General features: G+C 32.8%; 1 protein-coding gene across 4 annotated transcripts in view; it reads right to left on the minus strand.

Moving 5' to 3' along the window:
• Window positions 1-23,783, minus strand: part of MAN1A2 (mannosidase alpha class 1A member 2) — a 167,234-nt gene that overhangs the window by 109,167 nt on the left and 34,284 nt on the right. For all 4 annotated transcript variants that reach the window (XR_012416090.1, XM_005542189.5, XM_005542191.5 and 1 more), the window contains 4 exons: window positions 22,357-22,612; window positions 19,134-19,230; window positions 9,933-10,051; window positions 4,119-4,199 (listed from right to left, as the gene is read on the minus strand). Coding sequence is in view for 3 of the 4 variants with exons in the window: in XM_005542189.5 (XP_005542246.1) it covers window positions 4,119-4,199; window positions 9,933-10,051; window positions 19,134-19,230; window positions 22,357-22,612 (553 nt within the window). In the remaining variant the exon portion in view is untranslated. The remainder of the gene's footprint in view (window positions 1-4,118; window positions 4,200-9,932; window positions 10,052-19,133; window positions 19,231-22,356; window positions 22,613-23,783) is intronic.

Below are 23,783 nucleotides of genomic sequence, written 5' to 3' on the forward strand. Positions count from 1 at the left end.
TAAATCCCAAAGGTTTTATAAGGAAAGGCACCTCTCTGAGTGACGTTTGAGAGAAAGAGCCCAGACTTACTGTTTGTATGTAAGGCTGAGGTAGACAGAGGATGGGGTAAGCAATAGACTACAGACTCAAGGCAGAGGAGTGAAACACATATAGTAGAGCTGAGGGGACTGAAAGAGACTAGGGGTCCAAGTCATAAATCCCACTCCTTCCCAAGTCATGAGCAAAAGCTCTCCCTCTGGGACTAGTTTTTCCAGGAACTATCTTCACTCCAGGGCACAGAAAGGACAAACCAGGCAAAAATCTTATGGGTACAAAAGGTTCTGGACAGTTAAAGTAGCAGACCAAGGGAAATAATAAACATTTATGGATCACAGTACTTTTGAAGCCATATGCCATGATCATGGTAGAGAATAAAGCTATGACTGCAATTCCTAGGATCAGGAACCAGGCAAGGATGCCTACTCCACCCATTACTATTCAACTTTGTAGTAGAGGTCCTAGGCAATGCAGTAAGGCAAGAAAAAGAAAAGAACCACACAAATAAAACCATTCTCTGCCTCAGGAGAAGGGGTAGGAAAATAACAAAAATAAATAAATAACCATTCTCTACACAGAAAAATAAAACTCATCTCTATTTACTAATGACATGATTGTTTACAAGGTATATCCCAAAGAATTCATTAAAGTATATTTGAAAGCTACTAGAATTAATTAATGAGGTTAGAAAAATCAGAGGATAAAAAGTCAATATAAAAATCAATTGTAGAAGGCTGAGGCAGGAGAAGCACTTGAACCCGGCAGGCGGAGGTTGCGGTGAGGCAAGATCACGCCATTGCTCTCCAGCCTGGACAACAAGAGCAAAACTCTGTCTCAAAAAAAAAAAAAAGAAAAGAAAAGAAAAAAAGAAAAATCAATTGCGTATTGCACAACAATGCAAATGTTATTTTTAATGCCACTGAACTGCACATTTAAAATGGTTAAAATGATAAATTTTATGTTGTGTACCTTTCAGCACTTTGTTTTTAAATGAAAACATCACAAAGTTACCTAGAAGAAACAAAAAGTCCTGAGCCAGCTGAGAATTTAAGTCTTTATTAAAAGTTTTTTTAAAATATCAAATGTATTTATATATACTGACAATGAACAATGGGAAACTAAAATTTAAAATACAAAACTACCAAAATCATGAAATATGTATAAATTTATCAAAATACATGCAAGATCTGTATGCTAAAAACTAGAAACACCAATGGAAAAAAAATAATTAAATAGATGGAGACATATACCATATTCATGGATTGAAACACTCAATACTGTGAAGATGTCAAATCACTCAAAATTTATAATCTCAATTGAAATCCCAGATTATTTTATAGAAATCAACAAGCTGATTCTAAAATGTACACAAAAAGGAAAAGTAACTAAAAGAGCCACAACAATTTTGAAAAGGAATAAGGTTGGAGGACTCATACAACCTGATTTCAAGACTTTCTATAAAGCCCTAATAATGAACACAACGTGGTAGTACCAAAGACAGACACATAAATCAAGAGAACAAAACAGAATGTCTAGAGTAGACCCACACATACATAATCAACTGATTTTCAACAAAGGTACTATGTTAATTAATGAAAAAGTAGTCTTTTCAACATCCATACGGAAAAAAAATAGACTTCAACTTACACCTCACAGTGTATATAGAATTTAACTCAAAATCAATTACAGACTTAAGAATACAAATAAAGTAAAATATAATACTTTTGGAAGAAAACTTAAGAGAAAATCTTTGTGATGTTGGATTAGGCAAACATTTCTTAAAATACCAAATGCATGAACCATAAAAGACAAAATTAGTAAACTGTACTTTCAGATTAACAACATCCATTATTCAAAAGACACTGTTAAATCACTGAAAAGACAAGCCACAGATAGAGAAAATAATTGCAAATGTACAGATTATAAAAAACCTATGTCTAAAATATGTAAAGAACTATCACAATTTATTAATTCAAAAAAAAACCAAAAATTTTTAAATAGGCAAAGGATTTGAACAGCTAATTCAAAAAATACGCGTGACAAATAAACACAGGAAAAGATGCTCAACATCACTTGTCATCAGGGAATGCAAAATAGAACAACAGTGAGATACTACTACACATCTATTAGAGTGGCTAACAATAATAAAGAGACTCACAATACAAAGTACTCGCAACAATGAGAGGCAATTTTTGGAAAAGAATCTGACAGTTTCTTCCAAAGTTAAATACACACTTAACCTTCGACTCAGTAAATCCCATTCCTATGTATTTATCCAAGATAAATAAAAATTTATTTTCCCACAGAAATCTATAGGCAAATGCTTACAGCAGGTTTATTCATAATCTCCAAAACTGTAAATAATTCCGCCGATAAATATATAAAATGCATAATGGAGTACTGTAATACAGTAAAAAGGAATAAACTACTAATACATGGATAAATCTCAAATGCATTATGCTAAGTAAAAGAAGCCAGCATTCTTAACTGTAGAGACAGAAAAGAGATCAGTAGTTATCAGGGGCTGGCAACAGGATAGGGTAATTGTAAAATGGTAAATGGAAATTTTCTAGGATACCAAAATTCTGTATCTTGATCGTGCTGGTGATTACAAGACTATGCACTGTAAAAACTCGTAAAACTATATGCTGAATTTTACTCTACATAAATAATACCTCAATAAAACTCACTAAAAATATCAATTAATTCACAATGATTTTATTCCTATAAGCCAGGTTAGAGTTTCTCAAAATATAGAACCAATGTTTCCAAAATCACCTTTAACAAGGAGTATTTGGCACAAACAACGTAGGATAATGCTCTCCACGCTAAACCCAGTGAATCAGTCCTTCGGGTAGGGCTTGGAATCCTCATTTTTATAAAACACCCTATGTGATTCTAACACATACTAAAGTTTGATAACCTCTTGGCCAGAGTATAAACCAATTTTTTTCTATTTTATTAAATGTGAATTTAAATGTTCTGACTGTAGAAATACAGGTTAGAGGTATAAACAAATCACACAATATAATTTGACAATAAAATTACACATTAAGATAAATGTAATCGAATATTATATATTAAATACCAGCATCTTTAAACATATTTCTTCTTAAAAAAATAGTAGTAAATAGGTCACTCTTTACACACAAAAGAACAACAATATATGAAATATAAAGATAAAAGTATATAAAGTCATAAAAATCCAGATGAAAATGGGAATTTTTGTTTTGTAATAACACAGACATAGGAAAGGGTTTCTAAGGACCAAAATCTAGAAGCCATAACAGTGGGGGAAAAAATCCTTTAAATGATTACTTTAACGATAACAAAAAAAATTAAATAAAATATGGATAACATAGATATATATCTTTATAATACATATAACAAAAGATAAATTTTCTTAAATCTACAAACAGCTCTTACAAATTGTCTAGATCAAAACACCAATTCTAAAATATGGGTGAAACAGCTTCTCAAAAAACAAAGAAATTACTTATAACCTCTTCCTTTAGTTTCTCTTTCTCCCTCTCTTCAACGTCATTCTTTAACCTATTTGAATAGTAAAAGGGAATTTCCTACACCCAATTCTCCATCACCTTAAGTCTCAAGTGTCTCCATGTGTTCTGTACCAAGATTTCCAGAGAGGAGAATTCAGAGTTGTTATTATTTACAGCCAAAAAACTGCATTCAATTTCCAAACAGTAAGTTTTAATTATTAATTTTTTGTCTTAGGAGGATCCATATTAATTCTTTCTGATTCATTATTTAATTTTGTCCTTATTAATTTCCCCCCTTTACTTGGACCATGGAATTAATTGCAATGGCAAAATCCTGGAGAAGGATCACTCTTGCAAAGGAGACACGGTTGTATATAAAGCTCGGAGCTGTAGTTTTATTGAGATTCTCAAAATGGAAAAATTATTATTCCCAAGGAATAGTTCTGCCTGAAGCATCCAGTTCTAGACTGGTTGAATATTACCAATTTAGAAAAATAATACGCTTCTAGGGAAATTGTTCATTTTATTAAATTCCAACCCTTCCCTCCAAAACAAACAAAGTGTTGCTTGATTTTGCTCACCTCCTCTCCTGATAGGTAATATGCTGCAAGTAGGCCTCCAATAAATCGAATGTTGACTTCAAACACAGACACCTCTGAATTCTGTGAAAAAATATTGAAAATATTCACAAATACATAATGCTTTATAGTTTTCAAAACATCAATACTTCATTTGTTTTTCACAAACACCCTATGGAAAATATTTTTCTACTTTCTGCATCTTCATTTCTCATGCAACTGCAATCTCTCCTCTCATTTGTTAATGTTACTGAAACTTCTCTACTACTGTCACCACAGCTCCCTAACTGCCAAAATCAACAAGCCATTTTTTATGTACCTTACACAGTACTGTGAAATTATCAAGATATTTAATACTGTTAACTATTGCTCTTTCTCATGAAAGCCTTCATTTCTAGAATTCTGGGTCATGATTCCAGAATAGCACTCTTTACTGGTGGTCCTTTTTCTTATGTTTTAATCACTACAGTATAATTTTTACTTCTCTCTCTCCTCCTGGATTTTAAGTATTTTTCCTAGAATATATATATAATAAATTTAAAGGAGGCACCAAAAAAATGGCAGAATGATGAGATTATTCAATAATAATGTTGAGAAAATTGCCTCCTGGGTAAGAAATTAACATAAATACTAATTTCACAAATATCAAAATGAAATCTAAATTATTTAGAAATAAATGTTAAAAAAATTTAAAAAGTAGAAGTGTTACAATATATAAATTTCCTTGAGAAAGCAGGTACTTAAGCATAAAACCAACAGTTTTGATACATTGATGACAGACATGAAATTTTTCTAAAATGCAAATTACCTATAAGAAAAAGAATCATGAACAAAATTAAATGGCAAACAGATGGAAACAGCACAAATATAGCAATATTAATAACCTTACTAAGTACAGTCTCTATGTTTGTATTTAGATATTGATATAGATATTGCTAGAAATATTCTAACACATGGAAAGAAAAGTAGAAGTGGCAAGAGAACATGATCAAAGAATCTACAGAAGATATACAACTAACATAAAAACATTCATAGTTAATTTTAATAAAAATTAAAAGGAAACTGTATTACTCTAAAGTCTTTCCAACATTCATAGGCAGGCACATCATCTGCTAACATATTTCTCCAGTATAGAATTTTTACAATCTAATGTAATTTTTTGATAACAAGATCGTCATTCCATCTCACCCTGAAAGCAAACTGCTTAATATTACTTCATATATTCCCAACATCTAACATACTACAGGGCACACAGTAGACATTCACTAAATATGAGGAAGGAAAAAAGGGTGGAAGGGCCTCCATCCCTCACCAGAATAGCAACAATAACATTCCAACCAGTCCTTGCTTTAATACTTACCCTCCTCCCCTACCCTCTATTCAGCATACTATAGTTAAAATGAGCCTTTTAAATCTTACATCAGTTTAGGTCACTGCTCTGTGCAAACCCTTACAATGCCTTCACATTATATTTAGAGTAAAATGACCAATAAGATCCAATATGCTCAGATCCCCTACAACCTCTGACATCTGTTATACTAATATCCCTTGGATTCATTTAACTATATGGGTCTACTTGTTGAACCCAGAATTGTTAAACTTGAGACTCCTATGTCAGTCTTTAGTTACCCTCTTATCTGGATGCTTTCCTTTCACATAACTGAATAAATCACTCTCACTTCCTACAGGTCTCTGAATAAATGTCACCTTATCAGAAATTTTTTCTGACCATCTAATATAAAATATTAATACCAATTTCCTTGCATCATTTCCCTAATTAACACATCATCATCTAACTATATAATCACATGGTAATAAAATAGTTTCATTTGTAAAATGATCTTCCTTCACTACAGAAACAAAAGGTATGAGAAATTCTAGAGGGACAGAAGGGAAAAATGGATAGAGACATTTTTGAAAGAAGTAATAACTGAGAATCTACTAAACTTGATGAAAACATAAGTCTTCAGATTGATGAAACATTATGAATCCTTTAAAGGATAACCCACACATAGATGTATGGTAATAGAATTATGGAACAACAAAGTGAAAAATAAAATATTAAAACAAGGCAAAAAAATAGATTGCCTTTTTAAAATTAGACTGAAAACACACTTTGCAATAGTATAACAGAAGCAGGAAAGACAAGGGAACTGTACTTCTATTCTCACTTTTAATATCTATTAAGACAGAGCTGTACATCCACATGTCTCCCCTTGGGTCTCTTCTCAGAGGTGTCACTGTAACAAAGAGTTCTTCCATGACCACCCCATGTAAAATACTAATAGCAGTACCTCACCACTTACACCAATCCTACCTACTCTTCTTTATTACTCTCCACAGCACTTATCATCACCATCTGATGTACTATATAAAACTTGTTTACTGTTTTGCTCCCGACACTAGAACACAAACACAAAAAAGAGATAAAACTCGGCTTTGTTGATTACTATATCCACAGAATCTAGAACAGTGCCTATTGCATTTGATAAATGTGTGCATTTATTTATCTATTACTTAATTTGGAAGTTTAAAATACAACTTGGGATCAACTAGACAACAATGACACATAAAACAAAAGGGGGATGAGTTAAGTTAAAACATTCTAAAAACCCTTATATGCTTCAGAAGGAGGATCTTACTCTATTGCCCAGACTAGAGTACAGAAGCATGATCATGGCTCCCTGTAGCCTCAACCTCCTGGGCTCAAGCAATCCTCTCTCCTCAGCCTCCCAAGTAGCTGGGACTTATTTTCTGTAGAGTTTAGGTCTCACTATGTTGCCCAGGATGGGCTCAAGTAATCCTCCTGCCTCAGCCTCCCAAAGTGCTGGGATTACAGACATGAGCTACAATGTCTGATCTGAAATTGATTAATTTCAAATACATATATATATATTTATCTGCCTGCTTAGGGTTACCCTTAAAGTTTATATATACTTATATAACTATACTTTGATAAGAGAGTGTGTGTGTGCACATGCCTACTTTGGAGTTACCCTTAAAGTTTGAACATATATATTGTTTATGGTTTTGCTCCTAACACCAGAGCACAAGCACAAAAAAGAGATAAAACTTAGTTTTAATATATTTTATAAATATATATATGTGTGTATATATACATATATGTATATATATTTAAACTTCAAGGATATCTCCAAATAGAAATGGAAGGTATAATGTTAAACTAGTAGAGGGAAAAAGAGAGATGATGTAATTTAATCCAAAATAAGGAAAACAAACTAAAAGCAAATGAAAAGTACAATCATAACATAGGTAGCAAAACAAAGACGAAAGACCTAACTCCAAGTATGTTATCATAAATGTAAATATATCAAACTTAATAGTTAAAAAGACTCTAAGATTGGATAAAAATAACAAAACCCAAATACATACTATATGCAAAATAAGCAGCTAAAACATAATGACATCAAAAGGTTGAAAGAAAGGAACAAAAAGTGACAGTGTTGATGATTAAACTACTTCTCTCAGATTCAAATCCATTCTTCTATACTCTACTTTGATATATGGGATTTGGAACTACGCAAATGCATTTCATTTAGCAGCTGGCTCCCTTTTAGACACTAACAATAGGAGGCTCTAAAAAGACAATACAAGACTGGAGGAAGAAGAGTCTTATTCCCTCCTGTTTACTTCTAGTTTGTGATAGTGTCACACCAGCCAGGGTTCACCCTGGCAGTGGCAACTGGTTAGAGTACCCTATCACACATACAGACACACAATCCCCAAATCAGCCTCATGGTTTCCTTTACAGATATCAAGCACTTGGCTAGGTGTCTCCTCCTCAGAGTTCTGAGTCCCAGCTCTGACACAGTCTTCCTAAGGTACCAGTAACACCTGGGCAGCACAGGTACTAGTTCTACAGAGCCCAAGCTACTGCATTTTAATGATCCCAACCAACCTCTTCCCATTGGTCTTATAGCCCCCACAGGTGGCAGCTGTTTCCTGTTTCCTAGAGTTAAAACACCTCTGGTGATACCACAATGCTCTCTTTTTGCCTTTCTGGTTCCCCATTAGTTGGATAACAATTCTAAACCTTAAATCCTCTAGTTAAAATAAATGGTATAGTTCTGGTTCCTGATTGAACCCTGACTGATAACAATTATACACAAGGAAATTATTAGCCATAATAAAGCTGCCCTGTCAATGAATGGGAGTATTGCACATATGCTAATTCTCCCCAAATTAATCTGTAAATTAAATGCAATCCTCATCAAAATTTCCACATAGTTTTCCAGAACTCGAAAGAACAAAAAGCTGAGAACTAAGATAATTTCTGCAGAGAACAAGATCAGATACCAAGATTCAGATACAGACATCAAGCTTCTTATAAAAAAAAAATTGTAGTTAAGACAATTTAGTATTGATATATGGGATAAATAAAAAAGCCAAAGTTAAAGAATCAACTATAACATGACTAATATATGACTAATGTGGCATATACAAATAGCAGGGAAATAAATGGTACTAAGATCAACTAATAGTGGCCTATTTCACCCTACATTTAAAAAAAAATCAATTCCATTTGGATTAAAGACTAAAAGCAAAACTTTAAAACCTTCAGAATAAAATATAAGAAAATATATTCATGATCTAGGAGTACGGCTTTCTTAAAGAAGATACAAAAAACACAATCTGTTGTATAAAGGCTACATAGCTACACAGAAAAAAAAAAAAAAAAGACTATATTTCTCAGCTTTCCTTTGGAGTTAGTTGAGGCCGTATTAGTAAACTCTACAAGCAAAACCGGGGGAGACTACCTCCTGAGAAGTCTTCTTAAAGAACAGTCACATATCTTTCTGTCTACTGGATAAAATGCCTGGATCTTTAGGAACCATTTTATACCATGAGGTCTAAGATCTACACTGAAGGCAACAGAACAACAAGACAAATGATCCTAGATCCTCGACGATCAAGGAGCCACCCAAACCAGCCCTGAAATGCTTATCTCTGTACTTGATTTACATGAAAAAATAAATATCTATCTTGTTTAAGGTATTTTATATTAGGTTTTCTGCCACTCACCATCAAACCTAAACTTAACTGATAATAAAATTTGTTCTCATTGAGATATGTCCAAATGCCACAGTAAAATAAAGGAAAGTAAACCATTTTTGTCTAGTTAGCACCAAGAAAGGCATCAGAGAAGGAATAATTATGGACTTATATCACAATTTAAATAATGAAGAGTCTGTCAGAGAGAAGTACATAAAGAAGTAGTCAAAAGGAAAAGCAAGCACAAATATCACAAAAGATGTGACTATGACAAAACAAAACAGTCCACACATCTTTTAGGTGAAGACTGGTGATAATAATTGCCACCATTTACTGAGCACTTAATATGTACCAGATTATCTCAAATAATCCTCACAATACTATAATGGAATAGTAATTTTATGACAGGTTTAGAAAGATAAGGAACTTTCTCAAGTCGCACGACTAGAATGCAACTGTGCTGGGCGTGTGATTAACAACTATGCCAAACCTAAGCAGTACCACTTAACCATGCTAAAGTGCCAGAAGAATGGGTGTAGGCCTAACTATGAAAACTCATCGGAGCTGTGCTAATCACTAAACTTTAAAATATATATATATATATATTTTTTTTTTTTTTTTCCATTCATGAGAGCTCAACCCTCATGACCTAATCACCTCCCAAAGTCCCCATCTTCTAGTACCATCACATTAGTGATTAGGTTTCAACATATGAATAAGAAAGCACAAATATTCAGACAATAGCAGTTAGATATTGTCTTTTCATGGTCAATCTAACAGATCAGTTATCAATCATACACTCACCACACTGAAATCAAGGTTGTCTTCAATCCATCTTTGCCCATCTAGGAATTCAGCATGAAGTCCCATGATATAAAGGGTATCCAAAGCATCTACTATGGTAGCACCCATTTGTGAACTTCCTATATTTGGGAGAAAAAAATTATCATTAAAAAGATCACTTTACACTCCTGTTCTCTTTGGGGGAAAAAAAAAGATTCCCTTCACATTCAGTGTATTTTAATTTCTTATACATAAAAGTAAAGTAAGAGTACAAGGACTAAAAATTTAGAATACCCAATATTGTTCACTTTTACATTAGAAATTATATGTATATTAGAAAATATACATAGTTTAATATATTTTACTAAAAAAAGTACTTTAGTAAAAATAGGAAGATAAAAGAAAACTAAAAGCATACTTTTCCTTAATTTTCTGCCTGGTCAGAATATGAGATATCTGTATACTTAACCAAGAAAGGGGAAAAAGAGGATTAATTCAAGAAAAGGGGAGAGTAGTTCACGATGACAAAGCTAAATAATAAGACAACCGTGTCCTTCTGCTCTGGTCCAAATTCATAGGACAAACAAAAAATATATTTTAAAATAATAATAAATGTACAACAGGGCTGGATAACCACAGTGGAAAAAAAAACTTAACAATCCTTAACAATCAACAAGCAGGTAGATCATACTGAAAAAAGGAAACCATCAAACAACATGAGTAGAGAAAATCAAAATAATACAATGTATCCACTTTTAAGAAAGAGATTATCCTCATCATTAAAAAAAAAAAAAAGTTCCAAGGGGAAGAAAGCAAGAGAGAAAGGGAGGAAGAGAGGGAAGAATTCACTCAAAACCAGCCTAACTGATAATGAAAACATAAGGGAAGAAAACAGGCCAATCTTACTAATGAATGTAATTGTACAAATCCTAAATAAAATAGTAGCAAAGCTAGGTTTGTTTTGCTCCTAATAGAGTAAAAAATCTAGTAGTACAGCAAAAAAATAAATATCAAGGAGGAGATGGGTTCTCCCCAATCCCATAAATGCAATTATTATTTCTGTCCTATAAAAATTCAAACGATCCACACAGCTTACTGCCTGCATTAACGTGGCTTTACTATTACATTGTCTTCAACAAGGTGAATTTACTGTTCCAGGAGCTCTTGCCCAGAAAGCTAAAAGTTGCCAAAAAAAATTTATTGTTCATTCCAAGAACTTCCTGAAAGACCCATCAACTCTTCAACAGAAAGTACCAAATGATGATTTATACCCCAAACTTTGAAAGGCTACGACTCCAGTGAGGTAGTGATCTCCTTACCAAAGTAATAATTAACAGCTTTGTCTTATCAACAGGTTTTCCTGGTGACATTTTCAGAGCCAGCATTCAACATTACTTAGTTCACATTTTCCATTTACTATTCTCTTCTTTTCTTTCTTTTTCCATTCCTCCTTCTACTGCGTAGAAATTGTTTTCTTCCAATGATTTAAAGCTACATAAATTTGTTCTTATGATGGTTGTCCTTAATTTACGTGCCATTTTCTTGTTCATGTGTTCCTAATAATTTCTTCAACTTATCAATACATCTATCTTCTCTTAGCTAACAAGACAAGTACTCCAACACACTCTGATAAATTCCTTGGTCTTCTCCCTGCTCAGTTCCCTTCATGTTGATATTATCTAGAAAGTCAATTATGTGTTATTACGTCCCTCGGCTTTTTATTGCGATAAAAATGGTATCAAGCCATTTAATCACTCATATATCTCTATCTCTTGCATAACTTCTTGAATATGTATCTCTTTTAATTTTAGCATTTCATCCAAAACATTTACCAAACTTATTTTAAATCCTTGAGACTACTGTTTGTGTCCTTATTTTAATGTTTGTAGATAGTTCTGCTCCTTCAGTTATCTAGTTATTTATTTAGTTCTCTAAGTACATATTTCTCTAAGGTATTGACTATTCTGGAGTGGAAAAAGGCCTGACCCACCTATTCTGTACCAGTCTTGGTTAGTTCCACAAGGTGCCATGTGCTAAAGGGCTCAAGGAAGAAAAGTATAAAATTGAAATTACTGGCTATTATCATGATTGTTTACCTGGACAAGTCAAGATTTGAACAGGAAAAAATGAAAAAGCCTAACACTATTCTTGGGTCAAAGCAGCAGCAAAACATGGCATCGCAGAATATATAAAACATCATAAAAATTTAGTATGAGAGCATGGGAATCATCAACTAAAGCAGTTCTCACAAAAAAACTTAAAATATTTATACTAGTTAATAAGAACAAATGAAAATAACCGAATTTAATATTCTAAGAAAGAAAAAACAAATTTGAGCAAAATAACACAAGAATGAGAAAAACTAAAGGCAGAAATGGATGAATTAGAAATGAAGAAAATTATTGAAATAATAAATTCAAGAAATGGTTCCATGAAGAACCATACAACAAATCTAACATTAACCTCATTTTTAAAAGGTAGACAAAACACAAAGTAATAAATAAAAATGCAGCAACAGACAAGCACAGAGAAAATTTTTTAAAATTATAAAAGACCCGTTTTATTCATATATTCACAATAAATTTGATCTTTCTCAAGAAATACTATTTTTGACTTATGAAAGAAGAAACAGAAAATCTAAACAAACAGACTGAAAAACAGATGAAATAAGTTTTTAAAGAGCTACCCGCTATCAAAAGACCATACTCTGGAAGTTTCATAGAAAGAATACTACTTTAATTTTAAGGATAACTCCTATTCTATACAAACTTTTATACAACATAGGGAAAAAGATCTTAAAATTCAATTTGTAAATTCTGTATATCGATGAAAAAAATCGAATTTACTAAGAAACATACAACTACACCTGATCTCATTTGTGAACACCAAGGAAATATTTAGGAGTGGAATTGCTAGGCTATACATTAAGTTTATAAGAAACTGATGAACTGCTTTCCACAGTGTACCATTTTACACTCCCAATACAATGTATAACAGTTACAGTTGCTCTAGCATCCTTGTCAATATTTGGTATTGTTGATCTTCAAATTTTAGACATGTTAATGGGTGTGTAGAAATATTCTATTGTGGTGTTAATTTTACTTTCCCTGCTTATTGATGTGCTTATTGGCTATTCATATACCTCATTGGGTGGGGAAGTATTTATATATTCTGGATACATCCTTATGTGTGTATTTCAAATATCTTCTCCAAGTCTGTGGTTTGTCTTTCCAATTTCCTGATGTCTTTGGGGAGCAGAAATCTTCAGTTTTCATTAAGTCCAATTTACCCACATTTTTCTTTTATACTTGATGCTTTTTGTATTCTAAAAAAATCCTTGCTAACCTCAAAGTCACAAAGATGTTCTCAAGTGTTTTCTACTGAAAGTTTTTTACTTTTAGCTTTTATATTTAGCTCTGTGATCCATTTTTGTACACAATGTTGAAAGAAGAGGCAAAGTTCATTATTTCCCCATACAAATATACAGTTGACCCAGCACCATGTGTTGGAAAGGCTATCCTTTTAATCACTGAATTGCCTCAGCATCTTTGTTGAAAATCAATTAACCATGTATGTGCATTTCTATTTCTATTCTTTTCCACAAATCTCTATGCCCATCCTTATGCTAAAACCAAGCTGTCCTCAATTGTAGCTTTACTGTAAATTATAAAATCAGGTAGTGCAAATCCTTCAACCTTGTTTTTTTTAAAAAAAAATTACTTGACTATTCTAAGTGCTTTGTATTTTCACAGATTTTAGAATCAACTTGCCAATTTCTACAGAAAAGTCTAGTGTCATTTTGATTGGACTGCTCTAAATTTAAACATAAATTTAGAAAGAATTAACATCCCAATAATATTGAGCATTCAAATTCACGAACATGGCATTGCTCTCCATTAAGTCCTTTTAAATTTCTCTCAAAAACAACATAAAGTTTTCAGTATACAGATTCTGTACATAGTTCATCAAATTTATACACATATAGTTCATATTTTTTGATACTACTGCAAATAACTTTATTTTTTAAACTGCATTTATAATTGTTTGTTGCAAGTATACCAATACATATAATTGGTTTTGCATATTAAACTTGTATCCTATAACATTACTAAATTTGTTTATTCTAGTACCTTTTTTTTTTGGTACATTCCCTAGGATTCTCTCTATGGGCAATTATGTTGACTAAAAATGTAAAGATAGTTTTACTTCTTCATTTCCAACATTTATTCTTTTTTTTTTCTTTCTCTTTTTTCTGCCTTAGTGCACTGGCTAGGATCTCCAGTACAATGTTACATAAAAGTGAGAGAGTAGACACCTTTGCCTAGCTTGCAATCTTAGGGGAAAGCATATAGTCTTTCAATATTAAGTATGTGGGGTATATTTTGCATTTTTTGCTTATTGTTGCTGTTTTGAAATTTTCTTTATCAAGTTAAAGAAATCCCCTTTCTAATTTAGTGTGCTGACAGTTTTTATCATGGATGGTTGTTAAATGTTATTAAATGCTTTTTCTCTGACTCCTGGGATAATCCTATGATTTTTCTCTTTTATTATTCTGATATCTTAAACTACACTAACTAATTTCCAAATGTAAAACCTACCATGTATCTCTATGATAAACTCCACTTAGTCATAACATAATATACACTCAGCCTTCAGTATTCACCAGTTCCATATCCACAGATTCAACCAACAGTAGATGGAAAATATTTGGGGAAAATAATTTTTTAAATAACAATACAGCAATTTTTAAAAACCAAAAATTTTAAGATACAGTATAACAACTATTTCTATTGTATTAGGTATTCTAAGTAATCTAGAGATAATTTTAAATATATGAGAGAATATGCTTAGGTTAAATGCAAATATTATATACTATTTTATACAAGGGACTTGGGCATCTGTGGATTTTGGTATTCTCTGGGGTCCTGAAACCAATCCTCCATGGACACCAAAGGACAACTCTATTACTCAATAAGATTTACTAAAATTTAGTTAAATATTCTTACGTCTATGTTCATAAGGGATACTGCTCTATGGTTTCCTTTTCTTATAAATATCTTTGTCTAGTTTTGACACTAGGGCTTTAGTGGTGCTCCTAAGAATGCGTCATCCTTAATGGACAAACACCTGACAAGAGTACCTCAAATTACATGAAGCAAAAGTTGGAAGAACTGAAAGAAGTCCAAAATAAGAGTTGAAGACTTCAACATCCCTCTCTCAGTAACTGACAGAACGAGGCAGAAAACCAACTAAGATAGAGACAGCCTGAACAACCCCATTAACCAATGGGATCTAACTGACATCAACAGACCATTCCACACAAGAACAGCAGAATATACACATACCATTCTTTCTAAGCACAAATGAAAAATTCACCAAGACAAACCTCTGTCAGAAAGCAAACCAAAAGTAATTTAAAAGAATTAAACTTATGTGAAGTACATTCTCTGATCCTAACAGAATTAAAACGAGAAATCTGTAACAGAAGGATTTTTTAAAACTCTAAATACTTCAACTTACTCAAGGAAAATTTTAAAACACTGAATTGAATGAAAATGAAAATATATCAAAACCTCAAGAATGCAGCAAAAGCAGCAGTTAGAAAGTTTACAGTAATAAATACATTAGAGAAGAGAATCTCTGGTCAATAATCTAGGCTTCTACTTCACGACACTAGAAAAACAAGAGCAAAATGAACCCAAATCACGCAAAAGAAGAAAACAATAAAGAGTAGAAATCAAAGAAATGAAAACACAAACAAAATATTACAAAGATCAATGAACCCAAAAGTTGTTTCCTTGAAAAGATCGATAAAATTAATAAACTTCTAGCAGGACAAGAGAGGAGACAAAACATAAATCACTAATATTAGAAATGAAAGGGGATTATTATTACTACAGCTGCCACAGACATTCAAATGACAAGGCAATACTCCAAACAATTCTATGCATAAAAAATCAATAACTTAGATAAAACCAGACTAATTACTCAAAAACGACAAATTACCAAAATACACCCAAAATGAAACAGATAAACTGAATGGTCCTTACTATTAGAGACATTAAGTTTGTAGTTTAAAAACCTTCAAGAAAAAAGAAGTTCCAGATGCAAGTGGTTTCTTCAGCTACATATACCAAACATTTAAGAAAAAAATAAAACCAATGCTAAACAATCTCATCCAGAAAACTGAAAAGCAGAAAACACTTCCCAAATCATTTTCTGAGTCCAGCATTACTCTGATACCAAAACAAGACAAAGATAATTTAAGTACAGAACAATATCTCTTATTAATATAAAAGCAACAATCTTCAACAAAATATGTACAAATCAAAACACCTTAAGTCAGAAATAACAAAAGTAACTTATTTACATATAAATACACACACATACACACACACACACACATACACACCCCTGGAAAATAAAATGTACCCTTCAAAAAGCATTGCAAAATCAAAGAATACTCTTTTTCCAAATTAAAATAATTTCTTCTTCATGCAAAAAGACCTATCCTTAATAAGACTTTCTGTTTTCCAGAACATCTAAATAGAATTCATTCTGCATTTTTTTTTTAAGAGAAAGGGTTTTGCTATGTTGCCAAGGTTAGGGCACAGTGGCTATTCACAGGCATCATGATCATGGTGCCCTGTAGCCTTGGTCTCCTGGCCCCAGGCAATCCTCCTATCTCAACCTCCGGTAGAGCTGGGACTCCGTGCCACTGCACCCAGCCATTCTATTAATCACTGTTAGAATAATTAGTATCAGTGCTTACATCCAGCAACACTTCCCTCTCCCCTCTCCTGGCTCCAGAGCCAGGCCCTAACTAAGCAAAACAAAAAGAACATGTCCCATCCTCCTAGGTACAGCATTTGGTTCAACAGTGGGCACAAGACCTAATCAGAAACAGTAAGAAACAGTGAGTATTTCGATTATATTTCTAAGACATCCAAGTGCTCTCTTCTTTACAGTGTTCTCTTTCCTACAGACGTGGTAGTATGAAGATACGAAGCTTCAAACTGCTGCAGCCATCCTGCTAAGAAACCAGCTTGATTATATTAACAAGCAGGAAAACAGAAAAGATAAAGTAAAAAAGCTCAGATAGAATCAGATATACACCAGGAATTCATTCAGCAAGTTTCCTTTTTAGTTTAAGCCATTTTGCAAAGGATTTTCTGTTATCTGCACGTAAAGAGGACTCTGATGCCAAGAACTAACTAGACAGAAATCAGAGGAGCCCCTATCTCAGTTACCATATAAAAGAATTGTTTAACAATCTAGGGTAACAAAAAGGGGCGTGTTTTAAGTTAATGTTTTTCCTGAAATCTAGAATATTGCAAGCAAAGGTTCCATATCCACCTATATATTCCTATTCTGTAAAGGTGTACTAAATTTGGGATGTCAAATGAGACACTGAGAACTACTTAACCACCCTTCTCTTAGACTTTTACTGTTGTTTAAAAAAAGAAAAAATCAAAAAATATATTTTAAAAAAAACTCAAATTGTACTTACTGGTAAGAATTTGAGATACACAACAGAAACAGAGTAAGTAGGAAACAAAGTATTAAACTATAAAAAATAATCCTTTAACAAACCAACTGCATAGCTACAAACATGAGACAAAACATAATAATGATCTATTCCTATGTAGCTTATCTGGCCAGAAAAGTAACTGTAACCACTCAAAAATTTAATAAAATATAAGCAGCACCGAATTTTGACTACTGAAAATTCTGCAGATTTTCTTTTTCTACCATTTCACTATAATTTTCTTCTCATAATAGATGTTTCCCAAGTGTCAAATTAATTTTCTTCTATCTTTAAAGTTTACTAAAGCAGCAGTATTTATTTGGTAAACAGATAGGACCAGTATCTATTTGATAAATATTAATACATTAGATGTTCTGAGAAATATCATTTGAAAAAAGTAAAAAATTAACATCCAATTTTTATTTTCAATACATTTTTATATTTCAATCTTTTTAAAAGGCTCACAATTTACCATTGAGTTTAACATAAAAGAATAGTTACTCGAAGGGAGGTTCTAATTTTAACTGACTATTAAATTTAATGTCTTTATTGCACTAACGCCTCATACTGTGACATCCACAAAGCAGTAAGAACCTTCCAGTCCAAAACTTTGCTAAGAAAATATACTTTATTTCATTACATGATGGCTGATAAATTAAATATCATCTTATGAAGTCTCTGGTAGTCACTGATTACCTAGAAGAAACTTTTTTCCTTTACTCCTCTACCACAACATCTTCCAAACCCAACAGAAATTATTTTTTAAGACATTTTCTTTTTTGACCAAAAACAAGCAACAATGAACAAATTATAAGAAAAGTCACAGCATTAGAAAAATCCTTCCCTAGTGTCAAAAAGAAAATTGCTGTTATTTGAATTACTGTGATGGTTTATTACAGGTAATAAAGAGAATCAGACTGCATATAACTAGTTTGTGTCTTTTTAGCCCATTAAAATTTTCTTGCCTTCATCTATCACTACTTAAAAGACAAGCATCAAGTCACATCAAGAAGCATTTAAAATGAGGGAAAGGAGTGAAGACTACAAAGAGTAGCTTAACAATTCTCAAGACTTACCTCAGGGTTTAGTAAAAGTTGTTAAATCAGTTGAGTAAGTTAAACTGGGAAGTTTTATAAGTGAACTGAGCTCAAGGAAAATAGGATGAACAAACTCAAGATGAACACAGCGCTTCCCCAAACCTCCATTCACAGAATACATTGTTAATTTTTCCTTAGGAACTGTGAATGTACAACATAACCCACTGAATTCAGTAACCCAATCACCCTGGGTAGGTCACTTTTTAAAAAAATGTACATAGAACTACAAGAATTTCCTATCCTTCCCCTCTTCCTCTGTAACATGAATATCAGAATAGGTATTGTGTTGAAGAAAAAAATGACAAGTAGGTGCCTACCTTTCCTGACACTAAAGAAAAAAATGCCAAAAAAAAGCTTTTAAATACTCACATAAATGACTAAAGCATCCATATGTAAATGGAAAATCTACCACATATATGTGTACTCGAAAGCAACTGGAACTTAATCGTGACTGACACTTGCAAAAATCATACATGTTTCTTCAAATTATAGTTCCACAGAAATACTCAGATTTTAGAAAGTACTTTGAAAAGTTACATCTTGTTTTAAAAGATGGAAGTAGAAAATGGAAATAGTAATTAGAAAAAGTAAACTTACCAAATATGTTAGGGGAGTGTCCTTTCCTTGCAATAGGTCTGAGTTCATTATGTCCCCACCCATATGTCCTATAGTTATCCCAAGCATGTTTCATCATCTGAAAAGAGAAAAATTATAATCCATCAAGTTAAATTTTTCACAAACTGTTTTTTTATTTCATATAATTTTGGGGTTCTATTACTATATCCTTGCCCATTCTTCTAGATCTACATTAGTATATTATTCAATTAACATTTGTATCAGTATGAAAACATACATAACTATGTTTAATATCATCTATATGACAGGAAAAAATGGGTATAATAGACAAGTCCTCTTTCTTCATGACGTACATATCTGTTTGGCATTCTTTCCTTTTGAGAAATGTTAGTTTTTTTGGGAACAGCTCCCTTTCCTCACATATGACAGAGCTGTCAATCAAGAGGCTCTGCTTCTACCATCAATTAACTCAGTCTAGCTAGAAAACCCCTTATCCTTAGACCAGAGATGAACAAACTAACTCTGCTGTTACAGCACAAAAGCAGTCCCAGACAATATGTAAGTAAATGGACATGGTTGTATTCAAATTAAAATTTATTTTTATTTATTTTTGTTTTGTTTGAGATGGAGACTTGCTCTGTCACCCAGGCTGGAATGCAGTGATGCAAGCTCCACCTCCCGGGTTCACACCATTCTCTTGCCTCAGCCTCCTGGGACTACAGGCTCCCGCCACCACGCCCAGCTAATTTTTTTGTTATTTTTAGTAGAGACGGGGTTTCACCGTGTTAGCCAGAATGGTCTCGAACTCCTGACCTCGTGACCTGCCCGCCTTGGCCTCCCAAAGTGCTGGGATTACAGGCGTGAGCCACCGCGCCCGGCCTAAATTTTATTTTTAAAACAGACAGCAAGCAGAATTTGGCCCACAGGTTGTAGCCGTCAACCCCTGCCCTAGACAAAGTGAGTGGATACATGTGATTCAAGTAGGAACAATCAAGTTCTTTTTACACATTGTTATAGACACCAGCAGATAGAGGGACTTTTTAAAAATTCTGCAATATCATGATCTGCGTAATATATAAACCTAGAGCTGATAATGGCTCTCTGCCAACATGGAGAAACTAGCAAAAGGAAAGAGAGACAGATGCTTAATACTCACAATAATATCTACAGGCTTGGATTCAGCCAAACTCGAAGCCCTTGTTTAGGGCCATTAAACCAATAAATACTATTTGTATCACTTAGTTTAAGCTGAGTGTTTTACAACCCAAGGAGTTCTAAGCTACACAATAGCAGAGTATTTAATTATATATCAGATGAATTACATAATAGTAGACTGTGGTGTACCAAAAATCTATTCATTTAACAGCATACTATTCATTAAACATTTCCCAACTTGCTTTATGCAGCCAGCATTAATCGGACACCAAAATCAGCAAAGATATTACAAGAAAACTCAAGACCAATGTATCTCAAGAACACAGATGCAAAATTCCCTAACAAAAATTAGCGACATCTAAGAAGGATACTATACCATAACAAAGTGGAGTTTAACCCAGGAATATAAGACTAATTTAACATCCAAAAACCAATGTAATTTACCATGTTAACAGAATAAAGGGAAAAAAATCATACAGTAATCTAGAGACAAATGAAGACAATGCATCTAACAAAATTCAACACTCATTCATGATAAAACTCTCAGTAAACTAGAACTACAAGGAGACATCCTCAACCTAATAAACAGCATCTTTTAAAAACCTACAGTTGACACAACATAGTTAATGGCAAAAGACTAGATGCTTAACCCCTAAAGTTGGGAATCAACCTAGTATGTCCATTCTCACCACTTATTTTCAACAATGTATTAGAACTCCTCGCCACTGCAGTACGACAAGAAAAAAAAAAAGGTATAAAAATCAAGAAGGAAAAAGGAAAAGTACCTCTTCAAAGAAGACATGACTATGTATAAGAAAAATCACAAGCAATCTAGAAAAAAGCTGTAAGAATAAATAAATAATTTATTTCAGTAAAATAACAGGATAAAAGTTCAGCAAACTAAAACATATTTCTATATGCTGAGTTCTGTGAGTACTTCTGGGGAATCACTGAACCTGAGGATCATCTGGGGGTCCCCTGAACACACATGGTTATCCACCTGAATTATTACGTATTTGAAAAAAGTATTTCAGTACATTGTAATGACATCTGAAAAAAAGCAAGTCAGGCATCTGAAAAAAAAAATCTATCACTGTCTCTCCCAGCACTGTCTGAAGGAAGTGCCTTAAGTAGTCTACATATAAAACAGACTCTAGACATGAGGTAAAATCAGAGCACAGCTCTATTTCTACTCCATCAAGGTCAAGGTTTTATAATAATTCATAAGGCTAAGCTTAAAACATCTGCTGTACCTTCCATATCCATTACTAGAATATATCCAAATAGATATTTGATTACTTTAACTAAATTTATCTTACTTTATAATAATTAAACTTTCTCAAATATTGTTGGCACAATTACACTCTGATAAAATATTTTTCTTCATAGGCAGTATAATCACAAACTCCAACCAGAATTTTTAGGAGTTCTAATTAACAAAGTTTAACTCAAATATTCGCTAGATGTTTCCCATCTGGTATCCTCTTTACTTTTAAGTAATTACAGAATAACAAATTGAAAGACTTCTGAGGCTAAATAAATTTAAAGAATTTTGAAATCAATTCTTTCCCATTTTTCAATCCATGGAGAATTTTTGGAAGGAATGTGTTTTTAATCTACAGTATAGTTGAGGGGTATCATGACATGTTCCTTAAAAAACTGGAGATACAATGCTAGCTCTTTAGAAGCACGTTTATGAGGGGGTCTACATATTATCTAGCAGAGTCCCTTTGTAACTGAACATTTAAGAAACTGCTTAGACAATGGTAAGTTATATACAGATATATTATTAATAAAATGCTGAATTTCAAAAGATCTCTGAACAAGAATGAGTGGCACTAACCATCTAAACATCGTATCAAAAATATTTTAAGTGCCCAATAATTACATTATAATCAACATTAAAAAAAAAAAAAAAAAAAAAAAAAACAAGAAAGAGTTCTAGTCCTTATTACCAACCTGGAAACTATACTACAACTATGACCCAAGAACAAAAAGATCAAAAACAGGATACCATAGATTATATACATTTGTTTATATCCAAATACAAATCCATAAACACTCCATATCACAAAACTCAGCTTATTACCTCTTTAATTTTTTCCCTTTTCTCTCTTATGTCATTATCTTCTGGGTCTCCACCACTTATTCCTACAAGGTTGGGAATAGGGACTGGTGGCAGTGGCTTGTTCTCTTTTATCTTCATTTCTTGGACTACCTTATTTTTCTCTGTCTGAATTTCTGCTCGAATTTCCTCTCTTGACTTTCTTAATTTTTCTTTTGCTTCTTCCAAGGCCTTCTCATGATCAGCTCGAATTTTATTTCTCAGACGTTCTTCTTCTTCCCTGTGAGAAAAGGAGGAAATAAAACATAAGAGTGAGCCTACTTAAGAATGTCAACCTTTAAATATAAAACATAAAGGTTTCTCCATTAAACCCAGGAACTTGTTTTCTACTTTTGCTATTAAAAGGAAAGAATTATCAGTGAGAGAGATTCAGATGTGGTATGAGAAAGAAGAGGAACCCTGAATGCCTAAGATCAAACTCTCTTTATAATCTCTTTATACAATTTCCATACTAAGAACAGAGATAACAGTAACTTATCCATAGACACTTGCAAAAAATAGACACCAGTGAAAACTAAATGGAGGAGAGAAAATAAAAATAGAATAAGTATCAGAGAAGAGACAAAAATATAAACATAAGGCCAAAGAAAAAGAGGAAAAGATAAGAGAACAGGAAGTTTTTCATTTATATAGTACAGCATATGCTTCTAAAACCTTTAAACTTTCAAAAGTGCATGGATATTATAATGTAACATTCCCAACAGATGTGGGCATGACTACTTAAAACTCTCTTGAACCTTTGTTAAAACCAGATTCCAATTTAGTAGGTCTATATGAAACCCATGAATCTACATAATGAAGAGCTCCTCAGATGATTCTGGTGTGCACACAGGTTTGAAAACCACTACTGCAATGGACACCTACACGGTTTCCTACCCAGCCCCACTTTTGTGAAAGAGAGTTCAATATTCCCTCTATATCTACCCCAATCCACAGGAATGAATACAAGAGTAGTACTTACTGTAAACCATTCTTTTCCAAATCAACCAACCAATGAAGACTACTCTAAGGGTAAACACCTAACCTAACAGTCAATAGGGTCATTTCTCCAGAAATTTAATTCAAACTTTGCAGATGGCTGAACTTATAACATTGCTAGTAAGAATGTAAAATGGTGTAAAATTTTCCACTTTGGAAAAGTTTGTGGTTTTTTTAAAAAAACTAAAGATGTAACTAACATAGAATCCTGCAAATGCACTTCTTGGCATTTATCTCAAAGAAATAAAGACTTGTGATCATTAAAAAAAAAAAAAAAAAAAAAAAGAAAGAAAAGCTTTATACAAGCTGGTCACGAAAAGACAAATACTGTATGATTCTACTTGTAGAAGGTATTTAAAGAAGGCAAAACCCTAGAGACAAAAAGTAGAATGGTGGTAGCCAGGGACTAGAGA

Source organism: Macaca fascicularis, chromosome 1, assembly GCF_037993035.2.
Source record: "Macaca fascicularis isolate 582-1 chromosome 1, T2T-MFA8v1.1".
Lineage (NCBI taxonomy): Eukaryota > Metazoa > Chordata > Mammalia > Primates > Cercopithecidae > Macaca > Macaca fascicularis.